Source organism: Nannobrachium achirus, assembly GCF_963921795.1.
Source record: "Nannobrachium achirus genome assembly, chromosome: 6".
Lineage (NCBI taxonomy): Eukaryota > Metazoa > Chordata > Actinopteri > Myctophiformes > Myctophidae > Nannobrachium > Nannobrachium achirus.
In genome coordinates, this window is record NC_137815.1 from 21,640,663 (window position 1) to 21,662,461 (window position 21,799).

A 21,799-nucleotide genomic window follows, 5' to 3' on the forward strand; every position below is an offset into this window, starting at 1 on the left:
CCAATTCATAGTCAAGCGTTCTACTATTGAGCTACCTAGACACAAATAGTGGTAGTGACCTGTCGCCCTCACCCCAATAGTCAGTAAATGCTTTGAGATGCTGGTGAGAGACTAGACTACATCTCAGGGACGTGCTGCCCATTGGGAAAAGCGGGACAACTCCCGGACGGCCGGTTCATTCCTGGCCGGTCCAGGCCGGCCATTAGGAAAAAATGTAAAATAAAATGTCGGCCTTCGTTCCATTTTGGGGGCTGGGCGGCCAACAAAGTAAATCGTCACTGTCGGGCAGAAACCTTGTATCTCCAAGTTTCAAATTTGAACATTTTTTCACAAAGCAAAGCCCTGCTTCATCATACAAGGCCGTCGCACAAAAGTAGTGAAAACAGCAGATCTACAAGCACACAACGCCTCGGGGTGTTTTCACTAGTTGAAATCATTTTTAAAATGATAAATGCAAAACAAACGGTTTTGGACATACAAGATTTTCACCCGACAACGACGATATCTGAACTGTCACTGGAGTAGCGGGAACGCCACCGTCGCCCCCTGCAATGTTGTGGCCCTCGGCTTGGTACCCTAGACATAATTCGGCCCTTGGGGAAAACTAATTGGGGAACCCTGTAGTAGCCTGTCAAAGTAGTTTGGGAAAGGGGCAAGAGTCAATCACCCAACAACAGTAGGCAGGGAATGTGTCATATCGAGGGATATGCAAACCCTTTCCCACTGCAATTATCTGATTGTTATCATTATTATTATTCTCTCTTTCACCTCATCCAGTGTTTTGATGGTATCCATGGAAACGGTTCATGTAGCTGTCAGTCAGCCTTCAAAGGCATAGCGTGTCACATCTGCTCCGACAGGTCCAAATACGGAGCCCAGTGTGACCAAGGTAAGTTAGGTACATGCAGTGCTGGTGCGCTGGTAGTATCACCATTAGAGACATGGATAGTAATCATATTTGATCAATTATATCGTCGCTGTCGGGTGGAAACCATCTCCAAGTTTCACATTTGTATGTTCTTCCGCAAAGTAAAGCCCTGCTTCATCATACAAGGCCGTTGCACAAAAGTAGTGAAAACAGCAGATCTACAAGCACACAACGCCTCGCGGTGCGAGGCGCTGTGTGCTTGTAGATCGGCTGTTTTCACTAGTTTAAATCATTTTTTAAATGATAAATGCAAAATGAACGGTTTTGGACATACAGGACAACGACGATATATATCTACATTGACATGTCAGATATGATGATTATAATGGGTCCACACTACTACAGTACAGCAAAATATGTTACCGTGGCTATTTAGAAACAGCAGATATACAAGCTCACAAGACAAATCTTATCTGGGGTCCCTGGTACCTTTTCAGGATCCGCGGGCAAATATATATATCGATTTGGGTGTCCTTGACATTGATTGATTGATTGAAGACTTTATTAGAAGTTTGCATAGGAAAAGGTACAGTTTCATGACGGTACTGTTCACTGGTACAAGGTCTACTAATAGTCGGAGGCCTTAAGGATATCTCGCGCTAATCAGTCTAAAAGCGCAAAATTTTGCACAGATGTAGCTCAGGGCATGCTCTAATGATTTAGCTAGGGCGCCGAGTCGGCGACCTTCGGGGTCGCCACAGCGGCCAAATCAAGTTGGGCTCCCATCGACTTTCAATACAGGAGGAAAATACCCAGAAAAACACTTTTTTTCTGGGTATTTAAGTAGGATATGAGGGGTCTAGCTAGGGGTTTGTCATGATGCTGAATCCAGTGCAAGCATTTGTTTTGCACAAAAAACATTCATTGGGCTAGAAATGGCCTCAGAGAACGATGCATATATGGGTGAGCATTCATGTTAGTCGGAGGCCTTAGGTTTTTTTTTCTTGTGCTAATCAGTCTAAAAGCGCCAAATTTTGCACAGATGTAGCCCAGGGCATGCTCTAATGATTTAGCTAGGGCGCCCGAGTCAGCGACCTTCGGGGTCCCATAAAATGATGGTTTAGTGATGAAAAGTGATGAGTCATCACTTTTCAGAGTTTTGTGGGTGTTTTCTGGAGCTGTGGCGACCCCGAAGGAGATCCTAGAAAAGACTAAGCTTATTTCCACAGGAAACCATTAAAGTATCTCATATAACATTGAATGACCGATGAATAGAACACAGTACCTACTATGCAGTAGATATAGTCAGTAAAAAAATAATAATGAAAGAACAAAATACAGTAAGTCAATACAAACAGTAAGTATATACTAGGTTTGTTTTTACCAGTTGCGAACGGCTGCTGCCTGTAAGTGGTTTTTCAGGGCGATTTTAAAGGATGCTAGTGATCCACACTCCTTTAAGACCTTCGGTAAGGCATATTTTGTGGTATAGACAGACATGAAAACGTTTGAGAAAGGTGAAAAACACAGCTTTCATGTCATTTTCCGTTTGTCTGTGTGTGCTGTGTGTGTTCAGAGTGTGGTTGTGTGCACGGGGAGTGTGACAACCGTCCACACAGTGGGGGTGTGTGCAGACGAGGCTCCTGTAAGGAAGACTTCCATGGTTCATTCTGTGACCAAACCGCTGCAGCATGCAACTCTGATGGACTGTACCAACACTGCCACCTGCAGGCCTACTGCGTTATTGAAGGAATACACACTAAGTAAGTATTTCATTGTATTTCAATATCGGTATCTGTATATCGGTCGATTTGGCAAAGTAATTATTTGATAATCAGCTATCGGCCACATTTTCAATATCGTGCATCCCTGATTTGGTCTCCGCACCTGACGTTGAGAAACTGCATATTGTAATACCGTGTTACTGTGTGTGTGTGTGTGTGTGTGTGTGTGTGCGTGTGTGTGTGTGTGTGCGCGCGCGCGTGCATGTGCGTGTGTGTGTGTGTACTAGATGTGTGTGTAACCCAGGTTATGAAGGAGATGGTAATTCCTGTATTCTCGTCAACCCCTGTCTGAGGAGCGACCGCGGGGGATGTGACATCAATGTAAGTGTGTGTGCATTCATGCCCGTGTTTGTGCGCACACATACATATATCTTCTCTTTTGGGGCTCCCTGGCACAAAGGATTTTCAGATGGGGTTCTGCGGGCAAATACAGATCCCTTTGGGGGTCCTCGATATGAAAAAGTATGAGAACCTGATCCACTTAAACCCCAGCATCATATTCTGGAGGAAACTTCTGCAGAAAGTATAGCCCATCTGCAAGCTCAATGTGAACTTGTAGATTGACTATTTTTCAGCAAAGATTATGATGTTATAATAATGTAGAACAAAACAAACACAAAATACACTAGCATAGAACCCTGAGCTATTAGAGCTCTGGTCAACCGAGTATAGGGTTTAAGTGGTTAAAGGCAGTGAAAGTGATTTCATTTATTTCAAATAATAACAAAATGGGTCTATGTTCTGATAGTACTAGTTACTATAGAGTGTTTGGTCCATATTTGGACATCAGTCTTATCTCCTGTGAGGAGAAAAACACGGTTTTAGTTTTAGTGGAGGAGACAAGTTTTCCTCCAATCAGGATAGAGTGGGGGCCTTCCTCCAATCATGTTCAAGTGGGTGCCCGCCCCCACTTGAACATGATTGGAGGAAGGCCGTCGCCTGTCACCTACGTGAAAACTGAAACTTAATGAAATCACTTACCCTACCTTTAAAGCAGGTGTTTTCACGCCGTCACAGTCCAGGGGTGCCGCGAGATAACTTGATAATATTTGGAATTTATTTGGACACTTGAAAAAATATTTAGTATCATTTTAAACTTGAAGTGCAAAGTTATTTTCAGTCAGTTCTAACCAAAATGGCTATTATCTCAACGTTTTCCTCGCAACATAATCACTAAAATATCGTCACTCTCGGGCAGAAACCTTGTATCTCCAAGTTTTAAATGTGTACGTCTTTTGGTAAAGCAAAGCCCTGCTTCATCATACAAGACTGTCGCACAAAACTAGTGAAAACAGCCGATCTACAAGCACTGTGTGCTTGTAGATCTGCTGTTTTCATTAGTTTAGTACATTTTATAGACGCTAAATGCAAAACGAACGGTTTTGGACATACAAGGTTTCTACCCGACAACGACGATATGCTATAAATATAAGGTGCTGGGAGTGAAAATTATAATGTAGGGGTGCCTCGGATTAAAAAAAATATTTATGGGGTGCCCTGAGACAAAAAAGTTTGGGAACCCCTGCTTTAAAGGACAACTCTGTATCTACTCTGTCTGTCTGTCTGTCTGTCTGTCTGTCTGTCTGTCTGTCTGTCTGTCTGTCTGTCTGTCTGTCTGTCTGTCTGTCTGTCTCTCTCTCTCTCTCTTTCTCTCTGCAGGCAGAGTGCGTGTTTGCTGGTGCAGTCAACGTGTCGTGTGTGTGTTCGGAGGGCTGGTCAGGAGACGGCAGAGTGTGCGTGGAGATCGACAACTGTCAGCTGGCCACCAGGGGGGGCTGCAGCCCCAACGCAGACTGCAATTACATAGGCCCCGCCCAGGTAGCACACTCACACCTGTCCACAACGCGTATATCTATTCCGCGTCTATAGCATGAGGCAAGACCCAGATTCAGAGTGGACATTTTAACTTGTATCTTTGCTTCTGGGAACAAATATTTTGAGATGGAGGTCCGTGGCCAAATACATATCATTTTGGGGGTCCTTGACATGACAAAGTTTGAGAACCGCTGATATAGGCCGATTGTACAATGTCTTCTAAATCCTAACAGTTTGCTGAAAAACATATGTTGCTATATCAGTGGTTCTCAAACTTTGTCATGTCAAAGACCCCCAAAATGATATGTATCTGGCCACGGACCCCCATCTCAAAGTATTTTGAACACGCGCACACACACACACACACACACACACGCACGCACGCACGCACGCACGCACGCACGCACGCACGCACACACAAATATTGACTGTCTGTCTGTCTGGCTGGCTGGCTGTCTGTCTGTCTGTCTGGCTGTCTGTCTACAGAGCGAGTGTGTGTGTAAGACAGGTTTCATGGGAGATGGAATCAACTGTGACCTCGTCAACCCGTGTCTGACAGATAACGGAGGCTGTCATGCCCTGGTAATACACACGCACACACCCATGCATGTGAGCATGTGTGCACATACACATGCTGTAGATATGCAAACATGTAACCACTCTAAGTGTGTGTTTGCGTGTGTGTGTGTGTGTGTGTGTGTGTGTGTGTGTGTGTGTGTGTGTGTGTGTGTGCGTGTGCGTGTGCGTGTGCGTTTGCGCACATCAGGCTACGTGTGCGTCTGAGGCTGGGGTTCACACCTGTACCTGTCCAGAAGGTTACCATGGAGATGGAGTCCTCTGCTACGGGACCGTCCTGCAGGTACCATAATGCTTGTAATATACTGTACCTCTAATACTGGCCATAATGCTTGTAATATACCTCTAGTACTGGCCATAATGCTTGTAATATACCTCTAGTACTGGCCATAATGCTTGTAATATACCTCCAGTACTGGCCATAATGCTTGTAATATACCTCTACTACTGGCCATAATGCTAGTAATATACTGTACCTCTAATACTGGCCATAATGCTTGTACCTCTACTACTGGCCAAAATGCTCGTAATATACTGTACCTCTAATACTGGCCATAATGCTTGTAATATACCTCTAGCACTGGCCATAATGCTTGTATTATTCACTACCTCTAATACTGGCCATAATGCTTGTAATATACCTATAGTGGTACTGGCCAAAATGTGCTGCTATCTTCAAAAGATTTTGATACATTTTATACATACGATACCTTGTGAAACGGGTTCTGCATTATCTGTACTTTTCCTTTTGGTACTTGAAGTATATTTGGATGCCATTACTTTTGTACTTTTACTCAAGTAAACCTTTCCAACCCCTGGAGTGATGGAGGGTCTGACAACGTTAAAAAATAACACAGTTGTCACTGTCTGCCGTTACATGTACAGAACAGCTAAACAACAACATATTTATTCTGTTTTGCTTCTGTTTGTGTGTGTGTTTAGGAGCTGGAGAATTATGGTGATGAGGGCTCCACCCTATATACTTTCTACCTCATGATGAAGGTATGTGGACCATATTCCATACATATTCCATACATAGCATCCATATTCTGGGGGGAACATTAGCACAAAAAAAAAAACATTTACAGAAAAGATATTTGAAAAATGTTGAAAATGTTTTCCACAAAACATTTTCAGAAGGGGGTCCGTGGCTAAATACAATTTGCTGGTCCTTGACATGAAAATGTCTGAGAACTACTGCTATATACAGTACGCCTTAGGATGAGCCACCTTGGCTCGAAACGACACACTTTGCAGTGGTAATACATACATTTGGAGACTTCTGGAGCTTGACCGCAGTATGCGCTCCAACTTCCTTTGATATTCTGTTGTTGTCGGGTGGAAACCTTGTATGTCCAAAACCGTTCGTTTTGTATTAATCATTTAAAAAAAAATCACTGGTCTTGTGCAACAGTCTCGTATGATTGGGCGATGGGGCGGCATAGCTCAGGGGTAGAGAAACTGGTATTAGAGCACGAAGGGTATAAATCCCGAAGGGTTCCCAGTTCGAATCCGGGCTCCCCCTGAGTTAATGTCGAAGGGTCCTTGGGCAAGACTCTGAACCCCTAATTGCCTCCGGTGAGTAGGTTGGTGCCTTGCATGGCTTCCTCCGCCACCGGTGTATGAATTAAATGTGTGTGTGAATGGGTGAATGTAATGCACAATCTATGTAAAGCGCTTTGGATTAAAAGCGCTATATAAATGCACCATTTACCATTTACCATTTATGATGAAGCAGGGCTTTACTTTACGAAAAAACATACAAATTTGAAACTAGGAGATACGAGGTTTTGATGATTTTCTTCTAGCCTTGCACCTGGCACTTACAGTCTGGATGTGTGTGCTTTCTCCACTTGTTATCTATGCAGCTGAGCAATGTGATTGGCCAGCTGGATGCCAGTGGGAACATGACAGCTCTGGTTCCGTCCTCAGAGGTCACCAGCGCAACGGCTCAGTACCGCTTCTGGAAGAAACGCCACCGCATGCCTCACTTTGTAAAGTAAAAGACAAGTATAGCAGCAGCCACAATGTAGAAATACTCTGTTTAAGAGAATTCCATCCAGGACGAAGTAAACGTCCTGTAATCAAGCTTTCACCAGAGTAAAAAGTACAGCATTTGGCATCAACATATAGTTGAGTAGGATACTCATTATTCATGGCATTTTCTTTTTTTCATGTTTCAAAAAACTTTAAAAAAAAATGTTTTTTCTCAACAAAGAATATTGTGAAAATAGCAGATCTACATGCGCACAACGTTGTGAGCTTGTAGATCTGCCATATTTTACTTTTGTTGGAAAGAAATCTGTTTTTGAGTTTCAAAAGCACGTTAAAACCAACTACTCCAGTACTTTAACTCACGTAAATTGCCTGAGCAACTTCACTTATCCCTTAAGTTCTGTTCAGATTCATTACACCTTCGTTCTGTTCGGGTCATTTTGAACCGGGGGATATTTGGTTTAAAAAAAACAACACTAATATAAATTTTAACTTAACAAATCATCATGATACATTGACTTTGACTCAATACCAAACAATTCATATGATATATATGGTAAATGTTTGCATTTCTGCTTTGCTATATCACATTAAACACTGAACGAGCTAGGCGTTTTTACTGATTTAGCTGGAATTCATGTAAAAAAACGACTTTATTTAATACTGGGCAATATTGCTAATGCTTATAGGAAAAAAAATAAAATCAGACAGGGGGGCTTCGGAAGGGGGGTGTTTGAAGGGGGGGGGGGCTGTGTGTCTGTGTTTTGGCACAATACTGTGTATTTCTGTGCATAATTATGTGCTTCCGGGTCAAAATGACCCGAACAGCACTTAAGGTTCAAAAAATATGAGGGGGGTGTAGCATGGGTGTAGTGCAAAAATATTTTTTTTACACGTTCATCTCAGAAGAATCTTTAAGGCCAGTGAGTTTCAGGTGGAAAAAATTTAAACTTCTACCTTTTTTTTTCAAATGAAAATGTAAAACGGGTCAAAATGACCCGAACAGAACTTAAGGGTTAAACTGTAGATTTCATGTCATATTTTGTCATATACTTTGTACACCACTGGGTTGTTGTTGCAGGGCTCACTTCCTGCCAGGAGTGTATTCTGTGGAGCAGCTGGCGGGGCTGGTGGGCAGCAGCGTGCCCACCCTGAGCCCACCCACACGCTGGACAGTCAACATTAACAATGACACCGGGGTAAGACCACCCCCACCCCCACCACCACACAAACACTGCAGCTGTGGTTCTCAACCTGTGGGTCTGGGGGGTCCCCAAATGATTTGGGGGGACCAGCTATTTTCACTAGTTTGGGTCCCGGGCCTAACGTTTAATCTCTCTGTTGGGTCTTGACCTGAAAAGTTTGTCCCAGATGACCCAAAGGAGTTTTTAAGACCTTTTTTTTTAAAGAAAAGAAAGAAATTAAAAAATAACATTACTGCATCAAAAGAAATCAACAAACTATACCAGGGGTCTTCAACAGGGGGTGCGGGACCCCTAGGGGGTCCTCAGAGTTACTACAGGGGGTCCTTCAAATCTGTGTGTGATAGAAACCTTTTTTCTCCTTTTTTATATTAACAACTTGAACCCTAGCATCCATATTCTCTGAACTTTAGCCATATTTAGCAGATTTAGCAGATCTACAAGCTCACAACGCCTTGCGCTGCGAGGCGTTGTGAGCTTGTAGATCGGCTATTTTCGGCAAGGAGTTTTTGGTGTAGAGGGGACAAAAGAGAGTTAAAGGTCAAGTTTATTAAGTATTGACGGTTCAAGTGGTTACATATCTGACAACTCAAATTGACATGAATCCAAAATACACTGAGGATTGTGCTGTCAAACGATGAAACTATATGGAATCTGGGGGTCCCTGCTTCATCTCTCTCTCAGCTAAGGGGTCATTGGCCTGAAAACGTTGGAGACCCCTGAACTATACTATAACAACTGGTCAAACATTGGCCATTGTCAAATAATAATGAGAAAGAGGAGATGAGAAAACTATTTTAGGTAGAGGCTGGGTGCAGCTATGATATCCACTGTGTTTGTTCCAGGTGCTGAAGATTGGAAATGTCTCCATCATCCGCGCCAACCTGCCTGCTGTCAATGGATATATACACATTATAGACCAGGTCTGACTGCGCTGGTTTTCACTCAACATAATGTATCATTCATAAGCAGAGATACCATGAGATGAGATTGTAGTTCCATACTCACATTGACCTGGCAGCTGTCCAGATCTGGATGGTTCATGGTATCGCACAAGAAGATAATGTATTTTGTCCCAAAGCTTAATGGAAACAAGGGTTCATATTTTAGATTGTAATTAGAGAAGAGAAAAGATGAGTCTTAAAATGTTTTAATTTACTGCTTTCTATTGTTTTAGCCATTTTAGTATTTTGATTTCAGTGGTTGGGGCATGAGTACAAGTTGCTAAATCAAAATCGTTAAAATCACTAAAATTATAGAAGGAAGTAAATGAAAACCTTTTAACACTCATCTTTTCTTTTCTCGAATGACTATCTAACATATGAACACAACAAAGTTTTCCTTTAATAAACCAAGAGTAGTATTTTGAATCAATTATTGGACATGCAAGGAGCCACTGTAAGGATTTAAGAACTGGAGCATGTACTGTAATTTGCTGTAGTATTTATCTGTCTGTCTGTCTGTCTGTCTGTCTGTCTGTCTGTCTGTCTGTCTGTCTGTCTGTCTGGTGGGTGTGGTCAGTTTCTGTTCCCACCCATCTCAGACCTCCCCCCTGACCCCCACTCCCTGATGGAGTTCCTGAACTCCACCTCCAACTTCTCCCTGTTCAGAGAACATGCCCTGGTAAGACCCGTCTGTCTGTCTGTCTGTCTGTCTGTCTGTCTGTCTGTCTGTCTGTCTGTCTGTCTGTGTCTAAACTACAATTTGTGTGTGTGTGTGTGTGTGTGTGTGTGTGTGTGTGTGTGTGTGTGTGTGTGTGTGTGTGTGTGCGTGTGCGTGTGCGTGTGCGTGCGTGCGTGCGTGCGTGCGTGCGTGCGTGCGTGTGCGCCGTGTGACTGTGTGTGTCACGTCAAACTAACATTGACTAGATCAGTGAACAAGGACCCCCAAATATTGGGTATTTGACCACAGATCCCCATTTTAAAATACTTTGTGCCAGGGACCCCCATCTTTTTCTAAAATAGCAGAAATACTGTATAAGCAATTGAGTTGTTTGTTTAATGTTTCTCATCGTTTTGTCAGAATGTTTTTGATCTGACCTTGTACAGTACTTTGCTGTTGACCCTTGATCATTGTATTGTATCTATTTCCTGTGCGCACGTGTGTGTGTGCGTGTGTGTGTGTGTGTGTGTGTGTGTGTGTGTGTGTGTGTGTGCACGTGCACGTGCACGTGTCGTGCGTGTGTGCGTGTGTTAGCTCTTCAACCTGTCAGAGAGGCTGGACAAGTATTCCAACACCATCCTACTGCCCACCAACGACGCAGTGAGAGACTACCTGGGAAAGACTAACTCCACCCAGCTGGTAGGTCCTGATGGATGAAACATTCCAACGGTTGACAGACTAAAGGTAGCTACATGCTACAATTATTTACCATCCAACGTCCAAACAAGCTTCTTATGATATGACCCATAGGAAAGAAAGTTTTTATTGATGAATGAATTAGAGCTTTGTAGTCTCAGACAAACTCTCCAACAAAAGTTGGAGAGTTGGATGAATGAATGGGTGTGGGTGGGTGGGTGGGTGGGTGGGTGGGTGAATCATAAACTGTAAAAAAAATATGGATGATGCGAAGCCAATGGTTTCTATGCGGCGAAAATGATGCTTTTTTGTCCCTTGTATGGGTGTCGCCATCATTGTTTGAATGGTACCCCAGGAATCATAAGGAATGATATTGGCTGCCAACGGTCACGTGCAACCGCAGGGATACATGGGAGAATGTGGTCGGAGCCTCCCGAAATACAGCACACGAAGAAGAACACAGCCGGCTGGTATCAGTTTAGTTTGCCACGCCCCCCGCAACTTTATCATCAATTTTAACATATCTATCTCTATCTAGGTCGTCCTCAGACGAGCCCTCCATCGTTGTTTCCAGTCATCTCGGTTCTCCATACATCTGGCCAGCTCATTGGTGTTCTGTGTCCCTACGTCTTCCTTGAGTATGTCCACGTATGTTTTTGTGGGACGTCCTCGCGACCGGTGCCCATGTGTTGGCTCCCACAGTACCAATTTGCTGGCTGGAAGCTCCTGGTGTCTTTGGCAGTGTCCTGCTAGTCTCATTCTTCTGGTGGCAATTTTCTCGCTTACCTTTGGTATTCCCTCATACAGGCTCCTGTTGGTAACATGTGCACTCCTGTTGATGTTGAGTACTGCACGCAACATTCTAGTGTAGCACCCGTCTAGAGACTTCTGCAGGGTTGGCTTCAGGGTCCAGCATTCACTGCCATAGAGGAGAACAGACTCCACCGTTGCAAAGAAGAAGCTAAGTTTGATTTGGCGGGGGAGGTTAGAGTTCCATACACTGTTCATGCCGTTCAGGGCCCTCCACGCGAGTGCCTTCCTTACTTTAAGGTCTTTCTCAGTTGAGTCGACCCATGCGCCCAGGTACTTGAAGTCCTTGACTTCCTTCAACACAGCTCCTTCTGTTGTTGTCAGAGGTGAGTGATCAGGTAGGTTATAGGTGATAACCTCAGTTTTCTTAGCATTTAGCCTGAGACCAACTTTGGCACACTCTATCTCCACCCTGTTCAGGAGTTCTTGTGCTTGTTCCATGCTGTCGGAGAGCAGGCTGATGTCGTCCGCATAGTCCAGGTCTGTCAGAACTACTGCAGGATGCCGCCTTGACCTCCTTGGTGTTAGCGTGAAGCCAAGCTCTTGTTCTCGTCCCCCTATGGCTTTCCTGAGCGCGTAATCTAGAACTATGATGAAGAGGTAGGGGGCTAGGGTGTCTCCTTGCATTACACCAGCTCGGATGTCAAACACCTCACTGCTGCCATCCGGGGTCACCACTTTGGCCCTTGTTTTTGCGTACATGGTCTCGATAGCCCGGAGAATGTTGGGAGGGACATTGTAGGCCTCAAGGATCTTCACCATCTTGCTTCTGTGGATAGAATCAAAAGCTTTTTTGAAGTCAATGAAGCACAGTACAGCTGCTAGGTTGTCCTTTTTCACCTCCTCTATTAATCTCCTTAATGCCAGGATCTGTGCTACGGTTGTTCTCTCCTCTCGAAAACCATTTTGGTTCTCTCTCAGGTGAGGGTCGATGGCATGCCGTATCCTGTTCAGTATCATTCGGTTGAAGACCTTAGCAGTGATACATGTCAGGCTGATGCCTCTGTAGTTGTCTGGCTTTGAGAGGTCTCCAGCTTTAGGCACCGGGATGATGTTAGACAGAGACCATATTTCAGGTTGCTTGTTGTGCTGTAGAGCATTGTTGCAAAAGTCTAGGATGAGGTTGTCTAGGTCGCAGTTCTTCAAGACTTCTGGGGGTATGCCATCAGGCCCAGCACTTTTTCCCTCTCTCAGGGTGGATTTTGCCCTGGCGAGCTCGCTGGTTGTGAAGGGTCCGTCGTCGATGTTCAGGCCCTGGAGGACTGTCGGTATATTTTCCTCCTCTCCCTCTTCCACTGATGTTCCCAGGAGCCTCTGGAAGTGGTCGAACCATGTTGCCACCCTCTCCTCTGGGCTGTGTCCCTCCACCTGGCCCTCCTTGGCCCTCTTCCGCCCTGTCATCTCATTTATTACCTTCCAGGCCTCCCCGTATTGCCTTTCACCTTGCGCTGCCTGCACTCTTCGCACACTTAACATAAATGGGACCATATTTGCACAAAACGCATATCATGGTAATTGAAAGGCAGTTCTTCACTAGCGACAGCAACCATAAAGTATTTATGACAATGTTAGAAAATCAGGTTAGAAAATCAAAAGAGGAAAATGAATGGGGTCCAGTAGAGAACAAATCTTTTTGGTACCTCGCGGGGGGAAAACAGCGCAACTAGCGGACAATCATGGGATCTTTCTCTTCTGGGAAAGCTTCATGAATAATCCAGGCAATAATCCAGGCAACAACACCCCTGGGGTAAATGGGGTAAATGGAGTGATGGCTGGATGGATGGATGGATGGATGAACCAGCTGTGTTTCTCCCTCAGCCTCTAGAAGTGTTTGAATATCACGTCATCCCAGATCAGCTGCTGCTGCCAGACCATGTGACAGACGGCCTGCTGAAAAGCACCCTGCTGGGCTCCGACCACCAGGTCCAGTTCCACCTGAACCGGCTCAACCAGGTACCACGTTTCACCTTAACCAACACCTTTTTTGTTCATATTCTTATGGAGGTTTGGTAAGGTCTGTATAAAGTGTTGGATAAAGTGATTTCCTCTTATAAACATACAGTAGGTACACGCCAGTCCCAAATACTCTCTTACATGTTACATGACTCTGTATCACAGATGAGATATACTACACATGTGCCTGGGCACGCAATGTGGACGCTGACATGAAAGGGATACAATACGCAAACAATCAATCAATGTCAACTAAGCCAGCGTCGGAGCCTAAATAAACAAACAAACAGGCAGAACTCTAGAAAGCATGGTAAAATGAACCAAATAATTCACTTACAATCATCAGTGACACACACGGGCACATCAGTACTGTACATTAATAAACTTTGTAGACGAGCGAATGTTTATGACTGTCATTCACCGCTACTGCATGAAAATGGGGAGCCATAATGCACTGTGACTTAAGGTAGCGCAGGTGAATAGCACTCACCATTCTTAAGGTGGTAAGAATTAAGGTGGTCAGTTAGATACACTTGGAGCCTTTTTAACACATATACTACTGTATATGTTACAGTGTTTTTGAGATTCAGTGAGATTGAGAGACCAGGAGCGACCGTTTTTGGGCGCGAGGTGGAGCAAGCGGAGCCTCCTTCCGGGGACTGCCCGTAAGGTGAACTGCAAAACGAGCGCTCCGGTCCCATTCTCACTGGTACCTCAAAAACACTGTAACATATACTGTACATTTAGAGTAGCCACTTATTTTTCACCCTCTTTTTCTCCCCAATTTCGTCATTATTCCAATGAATTCCTCCCCACACACATTTCTGTGTTGTCACTGCTGTTGTATCCTACTGACTCACCTGCCAGTGAGGAGCCCCCACCGGGAGGACGTACAGTAGGACCTTCGTCCTACTCCTCCCGTCCAACACTGGCACATGCTATATAACATTTATAGCAGGGGTCTTCAACGGGGGCCCGGAAACCCTAGGGGGACCTCAGAGTTACTACAAGGGGGCCACCACATTTTTACATTAACCACTTGAACCCTAAAATTCCTTATCTTCTGAGGGGAACATTAACCGACAATATAAGTGTTAGCTTGTAGATTGGCTATTTTTGGCAAACAGGTTTGGTGTAGGGGAAGAAAGAGCATGAAGTTTTCTAAGTATTGAGGGTTTAAGTGGTTAACTGTCTGAAAATACCCATTAACAAGTTTATGAAGCTATCTATGAAAAAGGGTTAATCTGCAACATAACAGATATTGTACATAACATATACAATGTGTAGTGGGGGTCCCCGCTTCATCTCTGTCTCAGCTTAGCGCTCCTTGGCCTGATTTATAGTAATTCTAAAACCCCTCTCCTCCAGTCCATGGTGAATGACGTCCCTCTGGATATCTTTGTGGAGACCGTGGACCCCCCCGCTGTCCTCATGGTGATCAATCAGGTCCTCACGGTCCGCAAGAACCGCTGCAGTAAACCTGTTACCATGCAGGTCAATGTGAGTATGGACTATTGTATTATTTTCTTGGTATTTTCCAATGATGAAAAAAAGGGCCACCTCATGCATTAGAACAGTGTTTCCCAACCATATATATATATACTGTATATGTATATATGTGTGTGTAATGTGTATATATATATATATATATATATATATATATATATATATATATATATATATATATATATATATATATATACTGAATCAAGAAATGTAAAAAAAAAAGGTTTGAAAGTGAAATACCCCTTTAAGTAAGTTTCCTTTCCCCCCGAAAGCAATGAAATACTGTATACTTCATTACATAATTCTATCAACTATTACATTACCCTTTCACTTGACAGACAAGTTCAACTACAGTAGCAACCAACATGCTTTAGAAATGACGTGACTATCAATATCACAGAATTCAGCTTTAATTTACATATATTTTGCACGTGTTAACATATTAAAGTATAAATAACATGCATATATCCCATACAATTGTCTGTCTCTCTGTCTGTCTCTCAGGGTGATTGTACAGACTGTGAGGGACCTCCTCGCTGTCCCTATGGCTTCTTGAAACCAGTATGACACACGCACGCACGTCGCACGCACGCACGCACGCACGCACGCACGCACGCACGCACGCACACACACACACACACACACACACACACACACACACACACACACACACACACACACACACACACACACATGCACACCATTCAGTCTAGATGAGTGGTATATGATGCATATACTCTCTATTGTAGATACAGATCTGTATATATTAATGCTGGTATGGTATCTATTGAAAACACAGAGTTATAGAATAGATATTAATGCTGGTATCTATTGCAGATCCGGAGTAGTTTTCCGGCCAAAATGAAGCCTAACTGTGAATACAGGAAGAGAGTTGGAACCAAGAGGAAGATAGTTGATGGATGTCTCATAAAATGTGTCTACATCACAAAGGTACGTCAATAATAACAATAACATGATAACATATCGTCGTTGTCGGGTGGAAACCTTGTACGTCCAAGACCGTTCGTTTTGTTTATGAACTAAACTAGTGAAAACAGCAGATCTACAAGCACACAACGCCTCGCGTAGATCGGCTGTTTTCACTACTTTTGTGCGACAGCCTTGTATGATGAAGCAGGGCTTTGCTTGGTGAAAAAACGTACAAACTTGAAACTTGGAGATACGAGGTTTCTGCCCGACAGTGACGATATGAATATATACATAACTATCAATAACATGTAGTTATATTAACATAACTATCAATGGCAATAACAAAGAAAATGGCAGATCTGGCCTGGAGGGACTGACAGACAGCCGGTGGAGGTTTTCATAGAAACTTGTGACCTGACGGTCGCAACCAAATGTAATGATTCTCTGTGCTATAGGACTAGGGATGGGACGATGTGAACATCTCATGTCACGGTTATTGTGACCAAAGAAATCGCGATTTACCATATTTTCGCGAATATATCAAAATATCCCCAGCATCCATTATCCTGGGGCGGAACATTTGCCAGAATGCAGATCTACAAGCTCACAACGCGTAGCGATGCGATGCTTTGTGAGCTTGTAGATCGGCTATTTTTTTGGCAGAGATTTGGTCGAGTGAAGAACAGACTGTATCAAGTACATTATTTCCATGTCAGTTTTACCAATTATAGAATTCACCCTTTGTTAGCCTCCTGGTTGGTCCCTGACTGACCAACCAGCAGGCTCTATCTGCCTTGTCCTGCCCTGGTTCCGCCTTTTTTATGTTGAATTAGCTAAAACATAATTTTTGGAGAAATAAAAACATTTAAAAAAAATGCTGATTCACTATGCTGCCACTGAGCAGCTCCAATTGGCTGAAACAAAGTTTGAAATTAGAATTGAGCACACAGAATAACAATATGAAGCAACTGAATTAACATGGCAGTGGATGGAATGTCCCACTGAATGTCCCACCAAGACACAGCAACCAATGGGTGTGGAGAGGGGCAGGACAATGGGCGGGACTTGACAAAGGGTGAATTGATCCCAGTGCATGACGTTGTATAATTCCACGATAAACTTAAATCTCCACGATACGATTATCGTGAGTGTTTTTTATCACGATAAACGATAATAACGGTTATCGGCCCATCCTCATACAGGACCATTCCTGTTGCCGTGGTTTCTACGGTCACGAGTGCTACAAGTGTCCCGGTGCCCAGGAGGACGCTCCCTGCTCCAATCACGGACAGTGTCAGGACGGGGAGCTAGGCAACGGAGAGTGTCGCTGTTACGAGGGTTTCCATGGCAGCGCCTGTGAAGACTGTGAACCCGGGAGATATGGAACCAACTGTACCAGCAGTAAAGAAAAAATATATATCACATTATTTTATTATCAGTGGTGGAAAGTAACTGTACATTTACACACATACTGTACTGGAGCACAGTACACTCACTTGTGTGTCTGTGTGTGTGTGTGTGTGTGTGTGTGTGTGTGTGTGTGTGTGTGTGTGTGTGTGTGTGTGTGTGTGTGCGTGCGCGCGCGCGCGCGTGTGTGTGTGTGTGTCAGAGTGTGTGTGTGGTCAGGGGAAGTGTGCGGATGGCTTGACAGGAAGTGGAAGATGTGTTTGCTACAAAGGATGGAAGGGAGTCAACTGTACTGTGGGTAAGGCTCACACCCACAAATGTGTGTGTGTGTTTGAGCCACGCACACACATTTCCATCCATATTATTACTATTATGCAGTAGCCCAGAAAATCTCTCAACACCTCGCAGCGCGAAGCGTTGAGAGCTTGTAGATCTACAATTTTTGGCTAAAGTTCTCCTCAGAATAGGGATGCGAGGGTTCAAGTTGTTCATTGAAAATAATGATCGTATCACACAAAGATTTGGTCGTCCCCCCTGTAGTAACTCTGAGGACCCCCTATAGGGGTCCCGGACCCCCCTGTTGAAGACCCCTGCAGTAGTCTACATCAGGGTTCCCCAATTAGTTTTCCCCAAGGGCTGAATTATGTCTAGGGTACCAAGCCGAGGGCCACAACATTGCAAGGGGCGACGGTGGCGTTCCCGCTACTCCAGGGACAGTTCAGATATCGTCGCTGTCGGGTGAAAACCTTGTATGTCCAAAACCGTTCGTTATGCATTTATCATTTTAAAAACGATTTAAACTAGTGAAAACAGCCGATCTACAAGCACACAACGCCTCGCATCGCTTGCAGATCAGCTGTTTTCACTACTTTTGTGCGACGGCCTTGTAGGGCTTTACTTTGGGAAAGAACGTACAAATTTGGAGATACGAGGTTTCCCCCCGACAACGACGATATACCAGTGTTGTTGCTGCTCTTATACCACCATTATTACTGGGGTTGGTGGGGGCCAGACATTACCCCCCGTGGGCCGCAAATGGCCCGCGGGCCGCCTATTGGGGAACCCTGGCCTACATGCTTAATGTTTGCAGATATAATTCCAGAGCATCTGTGTGTGTCTGTCTGTCTGTCTCTCAGAGATCAAAGATGACGCATGTGGAGGTGTGTGTGACGAGAACGCCAAGTAAGTCACGTGACTTGATTGAATAATTAATTGATTGATTGATCAGTTGATTGATCGATTGACTGACCTATCCTGCCCGTCCAGTTGTATCACAGGGCCAATGGGAGAGAAAGCTACCTGTTTGTGTGTGGCTGGTTACCAAGGCAACGGAACCCACTGTAAAGGTAGGCGTGCATACCAACACACTCGTGGGACCACGGCAGTGGCTCAGCAGGTAGAGCGGCTGCTTGGGGAAAACGTAGGGTTCCCAGTTCGATCCCGGGCTCCCTCTGTGTTGGTGTACCTGTCTAAAGCAGTGGTTCTCAACCTTTTCAGGCTGCGACCCCCAAAATAAATATTTTAACTGGGGGGACCCCCCACCCTGAGCACTAAGAGCTGAGGCATTACATTTTGTATAACACGGTTCTATTGTGAAAATAGCAGATCTACATGCTCACAACGTCTCGCAACGCGAGGCGTTGTGAGCATGTAGATCGGCTATTTCCACAATTTCTGCCTCTAATATTTGACAATTTGGCCAATGTTTAATTTGTCATTTTAGAGGTATTATTATGTGCAGATACCCTATATCTTATACACTTAAACTCTACAGTATGTTGGTCTGTTTACTGTTGAGTGAGAAAACAATGTTAACATTTAGCTAAACGTCTGGGGATCCCCCAAAATAATTTGGCGACCCCCCCTGGGGGTCCCGACCCACAGGTTGAGAACCACTGGTCTAAAGCACATTGTGAAGCGCTTTGGATAAAGCTGATATGAATGCACCAATTTACTCACTTTACGGCACTGGCATCATTTTGTTGATACAAATAGAATGGTTGACTCTGTCTGTCTGTCTGTCTGTCTGTCTGTCTGTCTGTCTGTCTGTCTGTCTGTCTGTCTGTCTGTCTGTCTGTCTGTCTGTCTGTCTGTCTGTCTGTCTGTCTGTCTGTCTGTCTGTCTGTCTGTCTGTCTGTCTGTCTGTCTGTCTGTCTGTCTGTCTGTCTGCCTGTCAAATCCATCTCTCTCCAGAGGTGGACCTGTGTTCCACGTCTAATGGAGGCTGTTCCCAGTTTGCTGTGTGCACCAAGGTGTCTGCAGGAGAGCGGGCATGCTCCTGTAAGGAGGGATACACTGGAGATGGAGTCGACTGCCAAGGTACCCGACCGGCGACCTGTGACCCTCTGACCTCTGACCCTAACCCTGAAGCCCTAATGTTGACACTCGACATAGCCGTTGCCTGTGTGTGTGCATGCGTGTGTGTGTTATTCACTATAGCAGCCCACTTTATTAGTGTGGAACTATGGGTCATAGACTCTGAATTCCTTGCCATTGTCAAACACATACTGTACACAAGCACGCAGGCACATGCACACACACACACACACACACACGCACACACACACACACGCACGCACGCACACGCACGCGCGCGCGCACACACACACACACACACACACACACGTGTGCTTATGAAGAAAGGAATACCTTTTCTTTTTGTTAACACAAACACATTCATTCTAATGCTGTTGTGTTTACAGAGATTGACGGTTGTCTGGTTAACAATGGTGGTTGCAATCCAAAGTTTGCAGCATGTATTAGAACCGGACCTAATACAGTAAGTTACCGCTCTTCTAACTTCCTGTAACACAAAATAAACATGGTCAGACAACTAACACTGTGACATACCTGTTTATTGCATTCTATTAGCTACTGTAACACTGTGACATAGCCCTGTGTCGACTGACTGACTGACTGACTGACTGACTGACAGTGTTGATTTTGTTGACTAAAACTAGGACGAAAATTTTAGTCGACTACGTTTTTTTCACTGACGAAAACAAAATAAAAACTAAACTATGATGACTAACACTAAAATAAAAACTAGACTAAAACGTTAGGGAGGGACTAGTGGAGAAGACAGTCATTTTATGTTTGGTTGCTCGCGACGCGACACGTTGTGAGCTTGTAGATCGGCTATTTTCAGCACGCAACGAAGTGTGAAATCAGTCATTACGATGCCATCAAGGCCTGCCAATAATACATCTTATGATATTCGACTAAAATTAGACTAAAACTAAAACTTTTCGGGTGACTAACTTATGACTAAAACTAAAATACATTTTATTCAAAAGATTATGACTATAACTAAATCAAAATGTGCTGTCAAAAACAACACTGCTCACTGTGTTTCATTAACTGTGTTTTACTGACTGTGTTTTACTGACTGTGTTTTTCTGACTGTGTTTTTCTGACTGTGTTTTTCTGACTGTGTTTTTCTGACTGTGTTTTTCTGACTGTGTTTTTCTGACTGTGTTTTTCTGACTGTTCCAGACAGCCTGTTCCTGTCTGCCTGGTTTCTCTGGATACTACCCCTTCTGTTTCCCCATCAACCTGTGTAGCATTGTGAGTGTTTGACTACTGTTCATAAACAGAATACTATACACTTTACCCACTGCTGTATCGTATATTATCAATAATAATAATAATTAATTACAATGTCACTGTCAGGTTGAAACCGCCTAGGTCCAGAACGGTTACTTTTCACCAAATAGAAAAGAATAACCTGTGTTTCAATAGATGCAACTGGAAGTTGTTATTTTGAAATTTTTTGTCAATACATTTTATTGGTTAAATATTTATATTATGCACAGACATACTTAACCACTTTCAATTTCACAGAACAAAGGAAAAGCAATTTCAATTTAACGTCTTGGTACTTTTGTGTGACACTGAAGACTGACTGAAGAATGTATGACGAAGTAGCATTAATTTAAGGGGGGGGAAAAAACAGAAAAGTTTGAATATCATTATGGAGAATAAGGTTTCTGCCCGACAGCAACAATATCTTCATATCATGTATTATCATAATAATATCAAATGATATGTAAATGTGTGTGTGTGTGTGTGTGTGTGTGTGTGTGTGTGTGTGTGTGTGTGTGTGTGTGTGTGTGCGTGCGTGCGTGCGTGCGTGCGTGCGTGCGTGCGTGCGTGCGTGCGTGCGTGCGTGCGTGCGTGCGTGCGTGCGTGCGTGCGTGCGTGCGTGCGTGCGTGCGCGCGCGCGCGTGCGTGTGTGTGTGTGTGTGTAGGATAATGGAGGTTGTGGTAAGTTTGCCAGGTGTGTGAATGTACAGGGTCAGGTCAACTGTACCTGTTCACCAGGACGGATCCAGGATGGAAAGGACTGTAGGGGATCTACTAGAACGGTAACTACACTAATTAGTTTATATATTTCCACTCAGAATAACCACACCAATTTAGTTTTTTTTGCAATATTATTATCATATGCAATGATATTGCATTTAGTTTTGGCGGTGTAGCTCTGCTGCGATCATACAGATTATCTGCTCGAACATGAGACATAATCTGATATCACTAACCCCTCAGAGCAAAGCATGATATACAGATTACATGCACATACCGGTAACATTGAACCTTCAGTTGCATGATTTAAGATATCACATATCATATCACATGCGCATAGAATAGGGAGC

At 44.0% G+C, this 21,799-nt stretch overlaps 1 protein-coding gene across 1 annotated transcript in view; it reads left to right on the plus strand.

The window, feature by feature from the left end:
• The window catches only part of stab1 (stabilin 1), a gene marked incomplete at both ends in the record, with an annotated part of 79,376 nt that overhangs the window by 33,564 nt on the left and 24,013 nt on the right, over positions 1 to 21,799 (plus strand). Inside the window, 22 exons of the mRNA XM_080728018.1 lie at positions 778 to 889; positions 2,445 to 2,631; positions 2,880 to 2,973; positions 4,312 to 4,470; positions 4,954 to 5,049; positions 5,234 to 5,326; positions 5,986 to 6,045; positions 6,912 to 7,042; positions 8,120 to 8,237; positions 9,086 to 9,163; positions 9,762 to 9,863; positions 10,437 to 10,541; positions 13,167 to 13,301; positions 14,670 to 14,801; positions 15,645 to 15,758; positions 16,940 to 17,138; positions 17,347 to 17,442; positions 18,281 to 18,326; positions 18,411 to 18,490; positions 19,338 to 19,463; positions 19,847 to 19,923; positions 20,640 to 20,711. Of these exons, the coding sequence (XP_080584144.1) occupies positions 778 to 889; positions 2,445 to 2,631; positions 2,880 to 2,973; positions 4,312 to 4,470; positions 4,954 to 5,049; positions 5,234 to 5,326; positions 5,986 to 6,045; positions 6,912 to 7,042; positions 8,120 to 8,237; positions 9,086 to 9,163; positions 9,762 to 9,863; positions 10,437 to 10,541; positions 13,167 to 13,301; positions 14,670 to 14,801; positions 15,645 to 15,758; positions 16,940 to 17,138; positions 17,347 to 17,442; positions 18,281 to 18,326; positions 18,411 to 18,490; positions 19,338 to 19,463; positions 19,847 to 19,923; positions 20,640 to 20,711 (2,412 nt within the window). The remainder of the gene's footprint in view (positions 1 to 777; positions 890 to 2,444; positions 2,632 to 2,879; positions 2,974 to 4,311; positions 4,471 to 4,953; positions 5,050 to 5,233; positions 5,327 to 5,985; positions 6,046 to 6,911; positions 7,043 to 8,119; positions 8,238 to 9,085; positions 9,164 to 9,761; positions 9,864 to 10,436; positions 10,542 to 13,166; positions 13,302 to 14,669; positions 14,802 to 15,644; positions 15,759 to 16,939; positions 17,139 to 17,346; positions 17,443 to 18,280; positions 18,327 to 18,410; positions 18,491 to 19,337; positions 19,464 to 19,846; positions 19,924 to 20,639; positions 20,712 to 21,799) is intronic.